Below are 17,313 nucleotides of genomic sequence, written 5' to 3'. Positions count from 1 at the left end.
GCAGCATTTTGGACCAACTGGAGACTCTTAACAGACTTATTGGAGCAGCCTGATAATAAGGAGTTGCAATAGTCCAGCCTAGAAGTAACAAATGCATGGACTATTTTTTTAAGGTGAAAATATGCAGTCCTTGTTGTTAGTTTTATGTGAGTATCAAAGGACATATCCTGATCAAAAATAACACCCAGATTCCTTACTGTGGTGCTGGAGGACAACACAACATCATCCAGAGTAACAATATCTTTAGCTATTGTTGTAGTAACATGTGTAGTACAATAGACCAACTTTATTGTAGAGCCCAGTGTTCTTCATCACGGTCTTGGCTCTAGAGCTGGGGTCTGCAACCTGCCACTCTTGGGCTCCCTGGTAAGGTGGATTCATACCTCCGGATCCGGACGAAATTCGTCTGTCCGTTCAAACGTTGTCTCCGGTGCAACCCTTCATACCTCCGTCCGATTTCAGCGTTGTTATGGGTGTTATGCAATACATCCTCTAGAGGGGAGTGCCGTGTCACAAACTACCAGCATCGACACTCGCAAACATGGCGTCTGTAGAGGAGATGATTTTGCTGTTTCTCTTCCAAAAGCGGCAAAAAAGGTGTGAAAATTGTACGTGGTGGTGGCATGTGAGACCACTCAATGAGATCCGACACTTTAATGGCGAGTTTTTTTTTCTTTGGTTTTGCAGATGAGGGAGCTGGATGACGAAAGATATAAAATGGAGGTAGCATACCCGGCGGGGTCCGTTCTCTCAACTTGATCCAATCGTCCTCGCAACGGGAGTCTCCATCTTGTCAGACTTTGACTCCTCCTCATTTCCTCTGACCAAAAAAGGGTATGTATGTGACGTTGAGAGGAGGGAGATACATCCATCTGGCTGACGATTACCGGCTAGCCGTCACTCAAGAGGCCACGCCCCTAATTATTCATAAACTTTAACCTCCAATAAAATAAAAACTAGCCTGGTACAAAAAAAATCACCCCCCTCAGTGTTGTCATGGAGATATTACCTAAACATACAGAGTAGAATGTTTTTTTGTCCCAGGCCTTAAACAGGTTTAATGATGCTGTGAAAACGGCCTGTTTAACATGGGGGTCAATGAGAAACTGCTCTGTTATGAAACCTGCCCCTAGTGGACACTCAGAACTGCAGTTTTGGGCACTTCCTGATTTGATCAACCAGGAAGTCGCTGTGGTGGGGTAATGATGGCAATAATAGGAATAAAATGCCAACAGATTTTTTTATTGTTGTTCTATAATTTCATAAATGCAGCAAACTATAATTTTTGTATATACCATATAAAAGATGTCATAAGCTGTGATGTGATAATATAATAAATAACAAGAATATGTTTTGCAGCTCCAGACAAATTTGATTTGGTGGAAGAGGGGGTAAAATGGCTCTTTTGATAGTGAAGGTTGCAGACCCCTGGTGTAGAGGAACCCAGGATTTGCTCAGAACTTGGTAGAACAGCTTTCGTCTATTTTGCACCCTAATCATGGAAAAAACTTTACTGAAGCTTAATGATTTACCTTGGAACAGAAACTGTGTAGCTGAATAATGCAATTGCTATTCCTAAATTGGAGGCATAATTTTGCAATGGTTTGCCATCTTGGCCAAGTATCCCTCAAAAAATTAATTTTAATCTCAAGGGACTGCTTGGTTAAATAAAGGTTAGAATAAACACACCCATAAACACATGATTTGAGTGTTTTACTGACTTAAAAAAAGAGAGAAAAGTTGAAGTAGATACAGATTTCTTTGGTTAATATATGTGTTTCAGTGAAATAAATTGCCATTTCTATTATCTGTGCTTTCCACTGAATACATGATTATTAAGTGGGAAAAAAATAGGCCAAGATATAGTAGTTACAAGTCTGTGCTTTCATATATCTGGTATGACAATTAAAAAGCATTATTTCTTTATTAGAATAATAAAAAGTTTGTTTCCCAAATTATAATTGCCCTCATTCTGAATTGTAGGTGTATTTTGCAAGCCATACCATAAACCCTGCATGCTCACAGGTCTTTCTATAAGAAATAGCAATATTTGTATCATCATGGTCAACAAAGTCACTTAGTCTTAAATACATACATTTATGTAACTTCTATCATTCTTTTAATGAAAGTATGTTGACGTTTTCTTCTATTTGTTGGTTTTATGGTCTATCTGTGAAGAAGAAGAATTTGTAAACTTGAGAGCCTTGATGTGTATACTTATTATTTATTATTCATTTCTTCTTGTTCTTGCTGCTACCTCCGATTGCCCATGCCAACCTGTGGTACTGACAGTGTCGATGCTGTATGTGTATTTGTTTGCTGTGTTTGTTTTGTTTTATGTGACTGAGGCTGCGAACTGAATTGCCCTGCGGGGATAAATACAGATGTTTAAATTGAATTGAACTGAATAGAACAGATACCTATAAAAAACCTTTGTATGAAACATAAGAAAAGAAAAGATGATAAAATTGTCACTGTTTATTGTTCTGTTTAGCAGGCTGGCAGTATGTTGGCTATTCTTATGGCTGACTGACTGTTTGGATGAGGATATTATTTCAGAAGAACACTGCGTACATCACTGGGAACAGGCGTGGAGGGCGTGCTATTGACGTCAGAGCCGTCGTTCCTGTGTAATACGCGCACTGAACGCCGATTGGCTAGTTCATGGAACGTTACCAACCTCTTCTCGCAGGTTCCCGCCTCTTTCGTACAAGAATCATCGTGGCTCGAGCCACTGTTGACAGAAGGGGGTCTCTGCATGTAGCCTTTAAACTGGGATCCGTTTGCGTAAGAAAAATAAGAGTCAGGTACATTTTTAACGAAGTGTATTCACTTCTTAAAGCAGCTTTATGGTCAGTTGTAACGTAGTTCGGTGCACTCGGGAAAGCTAACGGACCAACCCTCAGTAAAATATAATGGACTCGTCCAACCCTTCACAAGAGTTCCGTGACTCACCAGCAGAATGATGTAACTTTTACCGGCTTTCTTACACCTTCAGCAGCACGAAGACACACGTTGACCCGTCAGGCCGCGTTTAGGGGAACATTATCACGGATTCTGTTGAATAAATGCCTCGGTTTCTTTAGTACAGGTGAAAATACACAGTGCCGGTAACTCACAGTTTGTTCTCCGGTAGACTCGGTACAGTCACGTTAGCTTGGCTACAGAATGAATCCAGCCCGCCGCTGTTCGGCTTTATTGAGCCAGCTGTGTGTATCCACGAGCAGGAGACCGTTCACACCGGGAGCAGTGTCAGCCCCGGCGGGAACACGCTACTGTCACTCCGGGGCCGGAGGAGGAGGGAGACGGGTAGCCAACGGTACCAGTCCCCAGCTGAAGCCGAGTGGAGCATCCTCTACCGGAGCTGCACCAGGTAGGCCACTGTACTGTCAGCAGCACTTAACTCGAGCCGGCCTTTCTACATACACAACTACTGACTCAGCAAGTATGCCGTCCTCCATGACTATGACACAACTTAAAATGTCCGAAAACTTCCTCCTGCTTTTCGTCATACCTTAAGGTACATGTGGAATATTAAAACACCGCAGCCTGCTCTTACTTTTTCAGGTTTTTACCCGAATGACAGTATTTTTTAGTCTAATTTTCACCTTAACATCAGACGACACGTGCAAATGTGAGCATATGTTAGTGGTGATTTACTGAAGATGCATCAGTCATCTTCCTCTCCACAGAGCCCCACTGACCTTTTAAGGTCACAATACAGTTACAGTTAAATTAAACATTTTCTTTCAGCACTGACCATCTTGATTCATAAAGACTTTTTATGTACCTATGGCACATCACATTATTGTTTGTAACATGCTTTACTGAGTCCATATGGTTAATTATTGTTAATTATCATATACTAATTACATAAATTAATTCAAATCTGCTTTTGATTTTGATCATAGAAATTAAGAGCTAATTTATTATTTCCAAGTTAGAATTGAAATTGTGACAGTTACAGTAGGTTTCATTTTTATTTAGTGTCAAATCATAACAGAAGTTATTATTCATTTTCTTATAGAGTAGGTCTAGACCCACTCACTCACTCACTCACTCACTCATCTTAAGCCTCTTATCCGGGGTCGGGATGCAGGGGTAGCAGCTCTAGCAGGGGACCCCGAACCCCCCTCTTCCGGGCCACATTAACCTGCTCTAACTGGGGGATCCCGAGGCGTTCCCAGCTGGACGTGCCTGGAACACCTCCCTAGGGAGGTGCCCAGAGGGCATCCTTACTAGATGCCCAAACCACCTCAACTGGCTCCTTTCTAAACCATTATCTATAATTTACAGAGATCCAACCATTCTCTCATGAGCACTTAATAGCACTTTGTGCGACAGCGGTGAGAAAAAAAACTCCTTAACATCCAAAAACCTCCAACAGAACCTGGTTCCAGGTTGATGGCCATCGGCCTGGACTGATTGGGGCAGAGTTTCCGGTTGCTCCACTGGCCAGAATGATAATTTTCTGGCCAACTATTCATGTCATCTTCTGAACTAAATGAACTGAAAGCTACGCTAGTTTTTCTCAACCCACAACATCAAAGCACCTGACATCTCTGGGACGAAACACACGGGCAACAGCTAATAACTGTTCCTCTCAGATGCACACAGTTCCAGTAGAACTACAGATTGAAATTAGACATTGCTAAAAACAAGGACAACAAAGCTGAACAAAGATGGATCATTTAAGATACAACCTTTTATGTACATTCAAGACATCAAGGTAGATACTTTCCATGGGAAAACAGGAATGCATGGGAATAAAGGAGTTATTTGAGGATAGAAATAAGCCAAATGTCTTATTCATATTGTGTCCAACAGTCCCAAAGTCCCAGAGATATTCAGATTGCTATAATATAAGATAAAAGTGCAGCAAATATTTTCTTTTGAGCAACTGAAACCAGCTAATTTGGGGAATAATTAGCTTAAAAAAAGATCATCAGATCATCACAATTAATTCTGATTCCTCTCCATCGACTAAAAATATTCAGCTGATTCGATTTGCAAGCATAATACACAGAAAAAACCTCACATTGAACATAAAACCCGTAATCAGAAAATTTGCTACAGTCAAAACTAAATTAGCACTAGCTTATGATACTTTGTAGCCCGTATGTGACCGTGATAATCATTAACTTGTCATCTTACATCCTGTTGACCGTGACGATTTGTTTATGAGCAGGTAGACTTGTCATCAGTTGTGATATTGATAATATTATTCATTTTTATCAGTACATGCTTCATGTTGGCTAAATCTGAGCTAGTGTTAGGAGGGATACTTTATGCATGCTTGTATTTCTCCCATAATACATAAAAAAGAACTTCAATTTTATTTATAGTGCCAAATCATAACAAAAGATATCTCGGGACACTTTACAGAGTAGTTATAGACCACACACTATGACTTATTTATGATTTACATAGACCCAACCATTAGCTCTTTGACGTAGAGTTTCTGCTGACGCTGCTCTTTTCTTCAGCCACGGTGCCTTACTCGAACACTGCTCCTGCTAAAGAACCAGTTCTATTTATTCCCTCTAAAACTGTGACACAGGATGTTCCCGTTGTAGCTCTAAGCAAGTACCGCTGTCTGCTAATCTTGTTTCCTTCAATGACTCTGCGCTTCTCATCGCACTGCATCTAGTACTCCACTTGATTAGCTGACCGATGACAGGACTGTGCCCAAGAGCTCAGCCCAGGGCTCTACCCACTGTCAAATTTTAACATTCAAAGCTTTAATTGAGGTTTTGGAATGAAGCTTCAATTGTCTGTCTTCATATTTTCTTATTAAATCAACTCTTTTTAATGAATATAACTTGTCGGTTCCGTCAAAATAAGTACATGTAGGCAGCAGGCTCATCCAATAGGGGCATGAAATAATGATGAAACAATTTTCACACAGCAAAAATAATGCTACAACAGGAACACAATGATCTTGTGGATACTAAAGATATTTGTGTAGCTGATTCTTCATCTTCAACTGTGCAGAAACACGGTCTTTAAACAGTGCAGCAGTTTTATAGTGTCCATAAAGAAATGGACCGCTAATTTAGATCAAGGGCACACACTTGCAAGGGTTAAATTGATGTTATTATATTGGGTTTGAAATTCTTGGACATTAATCCAAACAGCAATAACAGAATTTTTGGGCAGCAGAAACGGGTAGAGAACACAACACTGACTGTTTTTTAGGTTGATGTGGCGAACTTGTTAGAAAACAGTTGTTTATGTGCACATCCAGCAGCTGCAGAGCAACATGAGCATTAATTAAGTCTTTTTGTTTGTGTCCACCGGATGAAGTTCACCAGCTAATCTCTAACTGTGTCTGCTGTTTTTTTTTTTGGCTGTCTGAAAACAGCTGCTGAAACCCAACCATAACTATGTCAGTGTTTTATTGGTTGGATGGGTATTATATAAAGGAAGCCTGATTTTAATATCAGCCTTCAAAAACTTGTGCTCGTCTGAACGCGGGCCAGCAAGGAACCAGCGTTTGTGTCACAGTCTCTCAGCAGGTCTAACCAGGTTGATGGTTTGTCTATTTTTGGTATACTGTAACAAGGAAGTAGGTCAGGTCACAAACGCACGCACATACATACTTGTGCACATTCCCGCGTGGTCTTGGTCAGCAGCAAAACGGTGCCTTAAATTAGCCACTTTAATAGTTCCTGTATTTCTCTGAAGGCTAAAACTCTTAAGATAACTCCATGCAGATCTCTCCTGGCCTCCATCTGTAATGGGATTGGTCAGGCCCAGTTACATAACCATCAAGAAGACAAAGGTCAAGGGAGAGCGCACACTACGGGGACATGAATCAGTCAGGCCTTATTATCCTCCACTCAACAGTTGGCTACAGACATCTGACTAAAGTAATTTGGTCCAAGTCTCAAGGAAAGTCTCCCAGGCTATGACAAGGCAAGTCTGCTAAGTCAAGTCACTTAGGCCTAGCTGCAGTGTGCGGCCTTTATAAAGAGAAAAGGAAAGGTATTAGTACCTGTCTAATAATATATAGGCCAATTTATCTAACCTGTTCAAAAAGTATGGCAATGAATTTCATTGATAATTATTTCGATTCAGTTAAATTAATGCAATCAAACAAATAACTATCTTATTTATTAATTTATTTATTTCATTTTTTTCTTTCAATTCTGGCCATTGGTTGGATTGGTGATATCAATTGTTATCTGGCTAATGTTAGCTAACATCTGCCCTCTCAGACACATGAAATGTCAACACTGACAATGTTAAACATTTTCATATTTAATATTCAAACTGAAAACAAAAAAATGACCACAGTCATTCTAGTCATCATGGATCAAGTCTGTAATATCCAAGTCTTTTTTTTCTATACAGTGATAAAATGAGGCAGTAAGTGCTACATGCAGATATTAACATAAGTGAGGAACAGCATTTAATCTCTGTAAGTGGTCAAAACCCAGATTTAAGTTCTGATTATTGGAGTATTAACAGTTTTATCCTTTATAACCTCTGTCAGCTTTTAGTGGAATTCAGCAGGTCAACAGACCATGCAGTGTCACATACGTAAAGGACAACCCTTCATTCATTTTCACCCTGTACCACTTAATCTAATATGTCACATGTTTGCCACGGCAGAGGAGACTACGACGTCCTGGAATTTGATTTCTGTCTGTGTAACCAGCACAGTCCGCCTTATTATCCACTCAGTCCTGGACTTCTGCCACCGTGTGCTCCTTTCTATGGTACAGAGAAAAAAAAGAGCAGTTTGAGCAAAAATAAACTCACAAACTGTCAAGAAAAAACATAATCTTACACTTGTTTTCCTTATTGAGCAGGAAAATACAACCGTACACCTTCTGAATTCTCAGAAGCTTAATTGCCTTGTTAACTCATTGTAAAACACAGTTCATTCAAACTCCCCAAACTTGTCTTGGTTCAACTTTCCACTGTTCCAACTATCACCAACTGTGGTTTGGCCCAAATAACAAAATGTGTGTTCTTGGTAATGAAAGAACATGTGACCCTGTGCAACAGTGTGGCTCACTGATATGTTTTTAGCAACAGTGGAGCTCTATGGCACAGAGAAAGGAGATACATCAGGCTTTAATGTGCACCATACTTGTTAGTTGTTGACAAACAAAAAATCAATGTGTTTTCTCCCTGGACTGCCTACACCGCAGAGCTCTAATTCTCTGACTTGAGCGAGAGCATTCTTGGATGGGCGAATTACTGAGTGAATCACCACCTTGATCAGCAGTCACTGGGACTGCCTTATGACTGTCACACTGTCCTACCATACCAATAATCAGCAGACTGTTAGCTCCCACCCAGTTCAATTCTGCAGGGAGAGTGAAGGAAGAAGAGCGAGGGATGTCTGAGAGGACGACAGGCAGGAAGAAAGGACAAACGTTGGGTGGATAACCAGTGGGCAGACTGTATACGTGTAGATTTTGTTCCATGTAAGTATCTGTCAGTGTTATTCCCTTCTTTTTGTATGGATAGGAAGCAGTTTGACAGATGATTGTCGTTGTAGAATTGATTTGCATCCAGACTCCATCACTTATGACTGATGGAGTTGAAGTTAATGAAGTAATCCCATTGTGTGAACAGTAGACAGTAGCCTGTGTGTAACACAGAAACGCTGCTTGTAGTGTAATTTACACAATTTGTGTTTCCATTCACGTGTTTTTCTACCAGGATGCCTCCATTCCTGTTTTTTTATGGATATTCCTATAACTTTGTCTGCAAACATGATAAAACTTGGCCAATATTAGCTGACTTGAAAGAATGATTAAAACTTGACCATCCGTCCGTCATCTTCAACCGCTTCTCCCAATCGGGGTCTGTCTGTGTAACCTGCACTACTAAGCATAGTCTGCCTCAGTCCTGCCACCATGTGCTCATTTCTTTGGTACAGACAAAAAAAGAACAGTTCGAGCAAAAATAAACAAGCAAAATAAACTCACAAACTGTCATTGTCCTTGGACTGTGGGAGGAAGCTATAGAACCCAGAGAGAACCCACGCAGACACGGGGAGAAGATGCAAACTCCACACAGAAGGGCTCTAACCAGCAACCCTCTTTCCGTGAGGCGACAGTGCCAACCACCACTCCACAAATTCCTGAAGACCTTTCCGTATTTTTCTTGAATATACAGTTATGGAGCCTGGAAAATATGGTAAATACTAAAAGCCGTCATGAAAATTGCACATGAATACTCTCTCACGTGGTAATTTCCACTGGTGAGCTCGTAGAGTATTTTGATACAGGACTTGCCGAGATGAGATAAACTTTGACCTTTACAACATGGCGGAGCGCAACACAAGAGTTGTGAATGGTAATCACTGCATGCTTTGTGTTTTCTGCTGCTCTTAGTTTTTGTAGCCTATACAATGTTGTGGCATAGACAATTTCAATATCATGTGTTAATACATAGTGTCATTTTTTTTTAAATCCCGTCATTGGTTGGTTTACCTACCCAGAGCAGATGCTTGCTAGCAAGTCAGGATCTGTGGGTCTGCCATGTTTGTTTTCACTATGACAAAAAAAGCACTTAAACACAACACACCGGTATTTCCAGTTAACAAATGGAAAGGACCATCTTTTCCATAGCATGTGAAGGCTGCGTTAGTTCACCGAGGCAACTTGTTTTGTTTCCAGTTAGCACCCTCTACTTCCTCCACTCTGTTTACTGGCAGATTCCAGCCATGCAAAGCCTATGGCGCTAGCTTCAGACCAAACTACGCTGTAGCCAAATGTATTAGCTCAAAACCTGTTGAACAGGTTTTTTTTGCGAGGATGGACAAAGTATTCAAAACATTGATTTGAAAAGATTAATACACAGATTGTGGGGCCGAAAGGATAAGTCGACTTAAAAATTAACTTGACTGTATTGATAAATAAACATTCACTTTGTACTATTGTACTGTACTAAAATTGAGGATTTGTTGATTTTCTATGTTTTTGAATAGCTGTTATTTTAATATCTTACGGTTTTAGAGTCATGCAGATATAATTTTGCGCTCTAGGAAACTGTGATGAGGATTTTTCACTAATTCTATCCTTCCCCCTTGGTTTTTCTGGAGTATTTTAGTGTCCCACCGGGATTTGTTTTACCCTTAAGCACAGGGAACAGTACACACTGACCCAAAATGAGATGGTGAATTAACTAGGTTAAGAACTGTCTCGAACCATGACAAAGAGAACAACCAACACTGTCTCTTTCTCTTCCCTCCTCTGTCCACAGTTATCCAGAGAACACATGGCTATTGTGTGTGTGCATGTGCATTTGTGGGAACTATAGGGCTGCATCTAAAGATAATTTTTTTATTGATTTATCTAATGACTAATTTATCGATGCCGCTAAAGCTAATTTTTTCAATACTATTCAATCAATTTCTCTTAAAAACTAACATTTCTGTCATAGTAAACATTTCTCTGAACTGAAGAATCAGTATTTTTGACCTAATTTCTTGACTTAAAACTTAAAATGGTATGACAGAGCTCACCATATTGTTGGGTGTGTGTCTAAAATACTCTACGCTCTTCCACAAACGATGACGTTGATTACGCTGACGAATTACCGCGTTAGGCCTGCTGTCCCCGGGTTAGACATCCTGCCTGTTCGTATCTGAACCCCACCTACTTATCCAACATCCTTATTCATGCAATACAGGCACTTCTTTTTCTTTCTAACACTGCTTCCTGTTCCTCTCTCTCTTCCCTCTCACTGCATGTCCGACACAGGTGTCTCCCTGCTGTCTAGCGGTCATTCTGTCACCCACCGAGGGAGAGGGGGAGGGAGGGGTAAAAACTGATGATTCAGAGAGAGAGAGAGGGAGACGGACGTCCTGGAGGATGAGACAGATAAAGGATGAGTCACAGCGTACAGAGGGATCCAGCTATATAATGGAAGAGGATAAAGGGGCAAGAGTGAATGACCGATGGATTGTCCTGGTCTTTAGACGTCGAAGGAAGAGAGAGGAAGGCATTTAAGCGAACATGGAGGCCACGGGTAAGACATTCATACCACACGCAGTTACTTACAATGAGTGGAACAGTAGAGACAAGCAGGCAGCAGTAATGAGATGAGAGGATGGTTCTACTGTTAACAGTGATGTTAGAGTAATATGAAAGTAAGACAACGGACCTGATGTGTATACTTTGAGACCACCCAGGGCTGTAGTACTTGAATGAGGTCTCAGTCTCAAGACTCTAAATTGTCTCAGATACAGTATTCAAGATATATTCTGTACGATGGTCTTCTGGTTAATTGTCTGCTAGGTTAATATCTATCAAAGAGTGAGTTAAAACATTGGTTGTTGATCAACTGACCCACTAATGAAAGCGCTGTTACTTGCCTTTTTTTCCCAAGTATTCCAATATGTATGTCTGTGGCGACATTCCCTCTCTGCATGCAAATGCACCGCCATGTTAGTGACAGTGGTTGGGACAGGCCGGAAGTAGAGAGGTGAATGTGTGTCAATAAAGTTTACAAAAGAGCAGGGGAAAAAAAGTCAACACACATAGTAAACGTGACAAGATAGAGGCTCTGAAAGAACAGGCTTGCTGTTAATTACATCTTACAGCCAAAGAGGGCGCTAGAAGCAAGGTCTTCTGGATTATGACTTAAAGATCTGGTTATGTTGATCCTGGCTGCTGTTTCAGGATCAGTTCGGTACGGAACGTTGCCTAAATTCTCTGCATTGATTAGTTCGATGTCAGAAGATTGATCAGTTGTTTATAGATCCATCTGTCAATCACTATATTAGCATTTAAGAGAAACATTTTCCACTCAAGAACACTATTATGGTCTTGAACAGGACTTGACTAGCTCTGGACTCCGGACTGCATTTGAACTTGGTCTTGACTCGGCACTGGAACGAACCTGGTCTTGGATTTGACTTGGACTCAGTTGAGGTGCTCTTGACCGCAGCCCTGTCATTTACCTACTTACAAAGGTTTTGCTTTGATATCTCTTGGTGTATCAGGCCATAGTGGACACTGTTGCAAATTAATGAGCAGGACTGATGAATGACACTATTGGGTTTCGTGATATTTGCATCAATGCAATGAATTGTCACCTAATGGGCTAGCCAAAACGGACATCCCCATCATTAATTGACTTTCCACATAAGGTACTATCTAAATATCTATTTCTTAAAGAAATGAATTGCCATTGATTCCAGCTCCATTTTCCTCTGTGCAGTGATAGATTTCAGTGACTTACTTAGGCCTGCCACCCCTCCTGGAGTGTAGGCCATCAACAAGAGACAAGAGTTCGGGGCCACTTGCTTTCTGTTCCATCTGATCCAGTCGTATACTAGTATCTTAATATCTTACTGGAGATCCTGTCGCAGGTGTTCTTGGCGTCTTTTCCCCTTCCCTTGAGGGTTTGATTTTTGTAGTGCGTGCCTGATCCATCGCTATGTTCTTATTGACATTTTGTCTTGTGCTGGTAGTTGTTTTGTCCTCATCCACATCTTGTTTTTGCTGATTGTCTGGCACAGATATTAGGAATTCTTCTTAGGCAGTTGTTGATGAATGTTTGCACTTTATTGAGGGTGGCCTCCGTCATTCTCCAGGGCCCTGTGCCATAAAGCAGCACTGATTTCACCTGGAGGTGAAGATTTTTTTTTGTTGCTGTATCACTCCAGATGTTCTTGAGGCTGTGCTTGCCTATTCTTGCTTTGACATCTGCATCTGTACCTCCCTGTTTGTCAATGAGCCTGCTGCTTTCAAGTGTGGTTGTATTCATCCTCAGCATCTTGTCCTTTCCCTTTATGGAAGTCCTACTTGAGAGAAGGTAGCGCAGTTCAGAGGAATTAGGTATCAAACCGCAATACTTTAAATACTCAGTACTGTTTAATGAGCAAAAAAGGGTTTTGTAGAAAAAAACAAAGATAACTTATCAAAAGAGCATTGTTTGGTATCAGTGGCAACATTAAGGTATCATACCCAGCCATTTATACAGACACAGGCTGTTTTGGCATTATCTTGGTTTTTGAGTTGGCCTTAAATTCAATTGCAGGTCATGTGAAAGAGGCTTCAATATAGTATTTCTTCAACTGAAGACTTGGCACTTAGGACCAGGCTTAGTAAAGACCATTTGGTGCAACCGGCTCCAGCAGCAGTTCAAATGAGTTTTCTCCTGTTTTGACCTGCCCTGTCTCTGCGTGTGCAGTCTCATCTGATGGACAGTCAGATACAGCAGGCTAGCAATTGATTTAAAGGGATATAATTTGACTTTGTTGTAGTCAGACATATTAAGCTGATAGTCTGTTAAAAATTAGATGAATGTACAGTCAGTTCCTTTTACTTCCAAGTGGCGGGTCTAGGCTTTGTCTGGGTCAGGGCCACAGTACTCATAGCATTCACACAATCCCTGTTTTTGGTAAGGTGTATACAATTGACCAGTCAAACACCTTATGTAATAAAACAAATCTTGGACAGTAAAACGCCGTACCAATTTCACATTCATTTTTTCTATGCATGGACCAAATGCTTTCAAACACACACAGCATGTGAGCAACTCCAGTCCAAATACATCGGTATTCAAAATCATGAATGACATTTATCATGTTTACACTAAAGAAGCATAATTCAACATTTTCTGTGATGGAAACTGGACCGTCTCACAAATACATTCATATCTAAAGCTTTTGCTCATCGGGACTCAATGCTCAGATCCCAAGAAGATTTAATCAACTTTAGGGCTGAAAAGCACTGCTCACATGAAGCAGTGCTCACGAGTATCACAATGGCAATCCTTCGTAGCCTAACCAGCTCTTAAACCACCTTGAAAGGTTCTAGAAATACTACAAACTCTGGAAGTGTGGTAAACCTTTTCTTTCCTCTCTAAAACTCTCTTGATCCGATACAGCTCATTGGCCAAGTCATCAACATCTGAGTGAAAAATCTTAGCAAAGGGAAAAAAGAGCCCAAATACCAAATAAGTATGGAAAATAAGATTTATTGTATAATATTCACAGAACGTTTTCCCACCCCGAGCATCCACCTATATCCTGATCATCACACTCGGACAAAGGACAGATGAGTGACAGGACAGGGGCACTTCAGAGGGCCAATCAGATTTCAGCTGGGGCCAATGCCCCTGTGGCCCCGCCCCCTAGAACCGCCCCTCCTCCTACCTACTGCGTGTACTGGACTTTGGACTAGTGTGTATGTTCTGAAACTTGCAACCAAAATAGCAAGAGAACCTTTGTCCTGTCTACAGTGCTGACTTTCTTTGTTTTTGTTGGCAGTGAAGGTGTACAGTCTCTCAGTTCAATAATCTTCATGCTACTTCTCTTCCTGCCTGCTGGCTGTTTTAAAGTAAAGGTTGATCTTTTCTGGCCTCAAATGGCCGTGCTAAAGATCCAAAAACATATTACAGTGTGTTCGGTTTGTAACATGACACTAGAGATACTCCAGTGGACCTTTTTGATCCTTTCCACTCTCAATTGAAAACAATCAAGGCAGGGTCTCCATGATTCACACTCAGAGACTCAGGACACCACATTTAAACGGGACGATGTAAATCCATTTTGAAAGAAGTGCTGAAACATTCTGTCATGGTCTGCTATGATCAGTAGCTCATGGTGGCACCTTTAATGACCACACATATCTCTCCCTTGTTTCCTTTCCCTCAGTATCACCAATGGGTGGCAGCAGCAGCAGCAGGTTGTTTGGTACACTGGCCCAGTCACTGAACAACGCCCAGCCTGACCCGTACCCAGAGGAGGGCCTAGACCACGACCTGGCCGAGACCGACCCAGACCAGCTGCTCAGAGAGTGTGAGGAGGCCCTGCAGAGGCGCCCGGCTCGGCCACATCGGGATCTGGTCTATCCCAGCGGCATGGAGCCATGCCGCCACAAGCACAACCCATCCATACGGATCATGCAGTGGAATATACTCGCACAAGGTAGAGATCTGAGAACCCAAACATGTGTGGATTTATTAAGACTCCAGTGACATTTAGAATTGAACAAGTTGTATTCAAATTCAGTAGTATGCTGTTAACGTCTACAAGCTCACAATACGTATCATCATACAGAGGCCATGATACGATGGGTATCGCAATACCTGCTTATTTTGAATTGACCATGTCCTAGGGCTGGATTTCACTTCATGTTATTTAACATGAACACACAGCAGTTAATTAAAAAAAGAGCTAACTCTTGAGACTCTACTGTCAGTGAGCACAGAGTGGCATTTTCATTCAGAGTTCTTTAGGTCAGAGGTCAAGGAACCCCTGTGAAAATGACCATGACAGTTTTTCCCTAGCCAAATGTAGCCCAACTCTGGATCGCTATTTAGCCAAGAAAATATTTAATTTTCTTTTTTATGAATCGATTCCAATGAAGGTTTTTTAAACCCAGCCCTACTTGATGGTGCATTCAGGTGCACCTTGGAGAAACTTAAAGGGTTATTGTGAAGTACCCTTCTGCCATCTAGTAATGACCTTTTAGGTAGGTTGTTTATAAATTAAAAAAAAATTTCTTTTTGCCGTAGTATCGAAAGAGGTATTGAGTGTTTTTTTTTTAATACTAATATCATATCAAAGTTTAAAATTCTAGTATTGTGACGACCATAGGCTCAGTGTCTGACTTTGGTGATCCCCTGACAGCTGGCATGTCAGAAATAATGACATCCACATCGGCCTCAGCTGTAGTTTGTGTTTATTGCTTCCGTTGCTCACGTGCTAATTTAGGATATAGCTCAAGTACAGCCTCACAGAACCGAGGATGAAAAAGAATCTCTCTTTCTTTCTCTCCAGCTCTCGGTGAGGGGAAGGACGGGTTTATCCGCTGTCCACTGGACGCTCTCAACTGGCAGGAAAGGAAGTATTTGATCCTGGAGGAGATCCTCACCTACCGCCCAGACATCCTGTGCCTTCAGGAAGTGGACCACTACTATGACACTTTCCAGCCAATCATGGCCAGCCTCGGTTACCAAGGCAGCTTTCTGGCCAAACCCTGGTCTCCCTGTCTGGACGTGGAGCAGAATAATGGTCCTGACGGCTGCGCTCTGTTTTACCGCAGCTCTCGCTTTTCTCTCAGGGCCACAGCTCACCTGCGGCTGTCGGCCATGATGCTGCCCACCAACCAGGTAGCCATCGTGCAGACACTATGTTGCCAGGTAACGGGCCAGCAGCTGTGTGTGGCCGTCACCCACCTGAAAGCCCGTAGCGGCTGGGAGAGGCTGCGGAGCGCGCAGGGTGCTGACTTGCTGCAGAGTCTACGCAGAATAACGTGTCATGGCGGTGGCAGCAGCCAGAACGCGACGGCATCAGGCACCGTCCCGTTGGTCGTGTGCGGGGACTTTAACGCCGAGCCCTCAGAGGAAGTTTACCGCCGCTTCAGCTCCTCAACGCTGGGCCTGAACTCGGCCTACAAGCTGTTGAGCTCTGATGGACAGACGGAGCCGGCCTATACCACGTGGAAGATCCGCCCCTCTGGAGAGAGCTGCAGCACTCTGGACTACATCTGGTATACCCACGATGCTTTGAGCGTGGAGTGCCTGTTGGACATTCCCACGGAGGAGCAGATCGGCCCAGACCGCCTGCCCTCCTACCACTACCCCTCGGACCATTTATCACTGCTCTGTGACATCAGCTTCAGGGAGGGTCCACACAGACTGATGTAGGCTCACAGCAGCCCTGGACCATTAGGAGGACTGAGTGAGGGAAACAGAACTCCGCCTTCACTGTAAACCAGAGTGAGGACAGTGACCGGCATCGACTTGAGGCGAGGAGAGTGAAATCTGATTGGAGTGTGAATAATTTGCGGTCATGAGACACAAACTACTTGCTGTACTGTTGCTATTCTTTTAAGACAGGGACATTAAAAGAAATCCAACGAGACTCCTAGTTTTAGCAATAAATGGTTTGTTTTACTGAACTTGAGCTGAAATGGCAGCTAACAGGTGAAAGCAGCTGCAGTTAATATTATCCCTTCATTTTATCAGTTGGTTACACCAGATCATCGCTAGTGTTTTAAATGAATTATTTTAAGTTATCCTCCACGGTTTCTCACTTTGACAATCAGGACAATGTTGTTGCTGTGAACAAAAGGAGACATATTATTTTATTATGTAATTATTATATTATGATTGTGTTAATATATTTAAATAAAGCACTTGTTTTTATCCTTATTTTTCTCTTTTACTATCATTGATTTCCTGGCTCATGCAGTTTACTAATGAATGATTTTAATTAGTTTATTTAGTTTCAACACACACGCACACACAAACACACACATTCTCGAACGTCTATCTTTATGAGGAAACTCATTGGCATAATGTATTCCCTAGCCCCTTACCCTGCCTCTA

General features: G+C 41.8%; 1 protein-coding gene across 2 annotated transcripts; it reads left to right on the top strand.

Annotated features, from left to right (window-relative positions):
* The first annotated feature begins 3,103 nt into the window (after positions 1 to 3,103).
* On the top strand, positions 3,104 to 17,041 carry nocta (nocturnin a). 2 transcript variants are annotated; one of them, XM_083915807.1, is made up of 3 exons: positions 3,104 to 3,373; positions 14,633 to 14,905; positions 15,761 to 17,041. In XM_083915807.1, exons 1-3 carry the CDS (start codon positions 3,169 to 3,171, stop codon positions 16,627 to 16,629), a joined length of 1,347 nt encoding a protein of 448 aa, XP_083771933.1. In that variant the 5' UTR covers positions 3,104 to 3,168; the 3' UTR covers positions 16,630 to 17,041. The 2 variants fall into 2 exon arrangements, with proteins under 2 accessions (XP_083771933.1, XP_083771934.1); XM_083915808.1 differs by lacking the exon at positions 3,104 to 3,373 and adding an exon at positions 10,909 to 10,995.
* The last annotated feature ends 272 nt before the right edge of the window (positions 17,042 to 17,313 follow it).

Source organism: Echiichthys vipera (assembly GCF_963691815.1).
Source record: "Echiichthys vipera genome assembly, chromosome: 6".
Classification (NCBI taxonomy): Eukaryota; Metazoa; Chordata; class Actinopteri; order Perciformes; family Trachinidae; genus Echiichthys; species Echiichthys vipera.
Note: the sequence above shows the minus strand (reverse complement) of the source record. Positions and strands in the feature narration are given on the sequence as shown.

What these genes read in the sequence shown, in the direction of transcription:
- nocta (XM_083915807.1), top strand. Translation starts at nt 3,169, where the DNA reads ATGAATCCAGCCCGCCGCTGTTCGGCTTTATTGAGCCAGCTGTGTGTA. An exon ending in CTCTACCGGAGCTGCACCAG is followed by an intron (nt 3,374 to 14,632) that starts GTAGGCCACTGT and finishes CCTTTCCCTCAG; the next exon opens with TATCACCAATGGGTGGCAGC. An exon ending in GTGGAATATACTCGCACAAG is followed by an intron (nt 14,906 to 15,760) that starts GTAGAGATCTGA and finishes CTTTCTCTCCAG; the next exon opens with CTCTCGGTGAGGGGAAGGAC.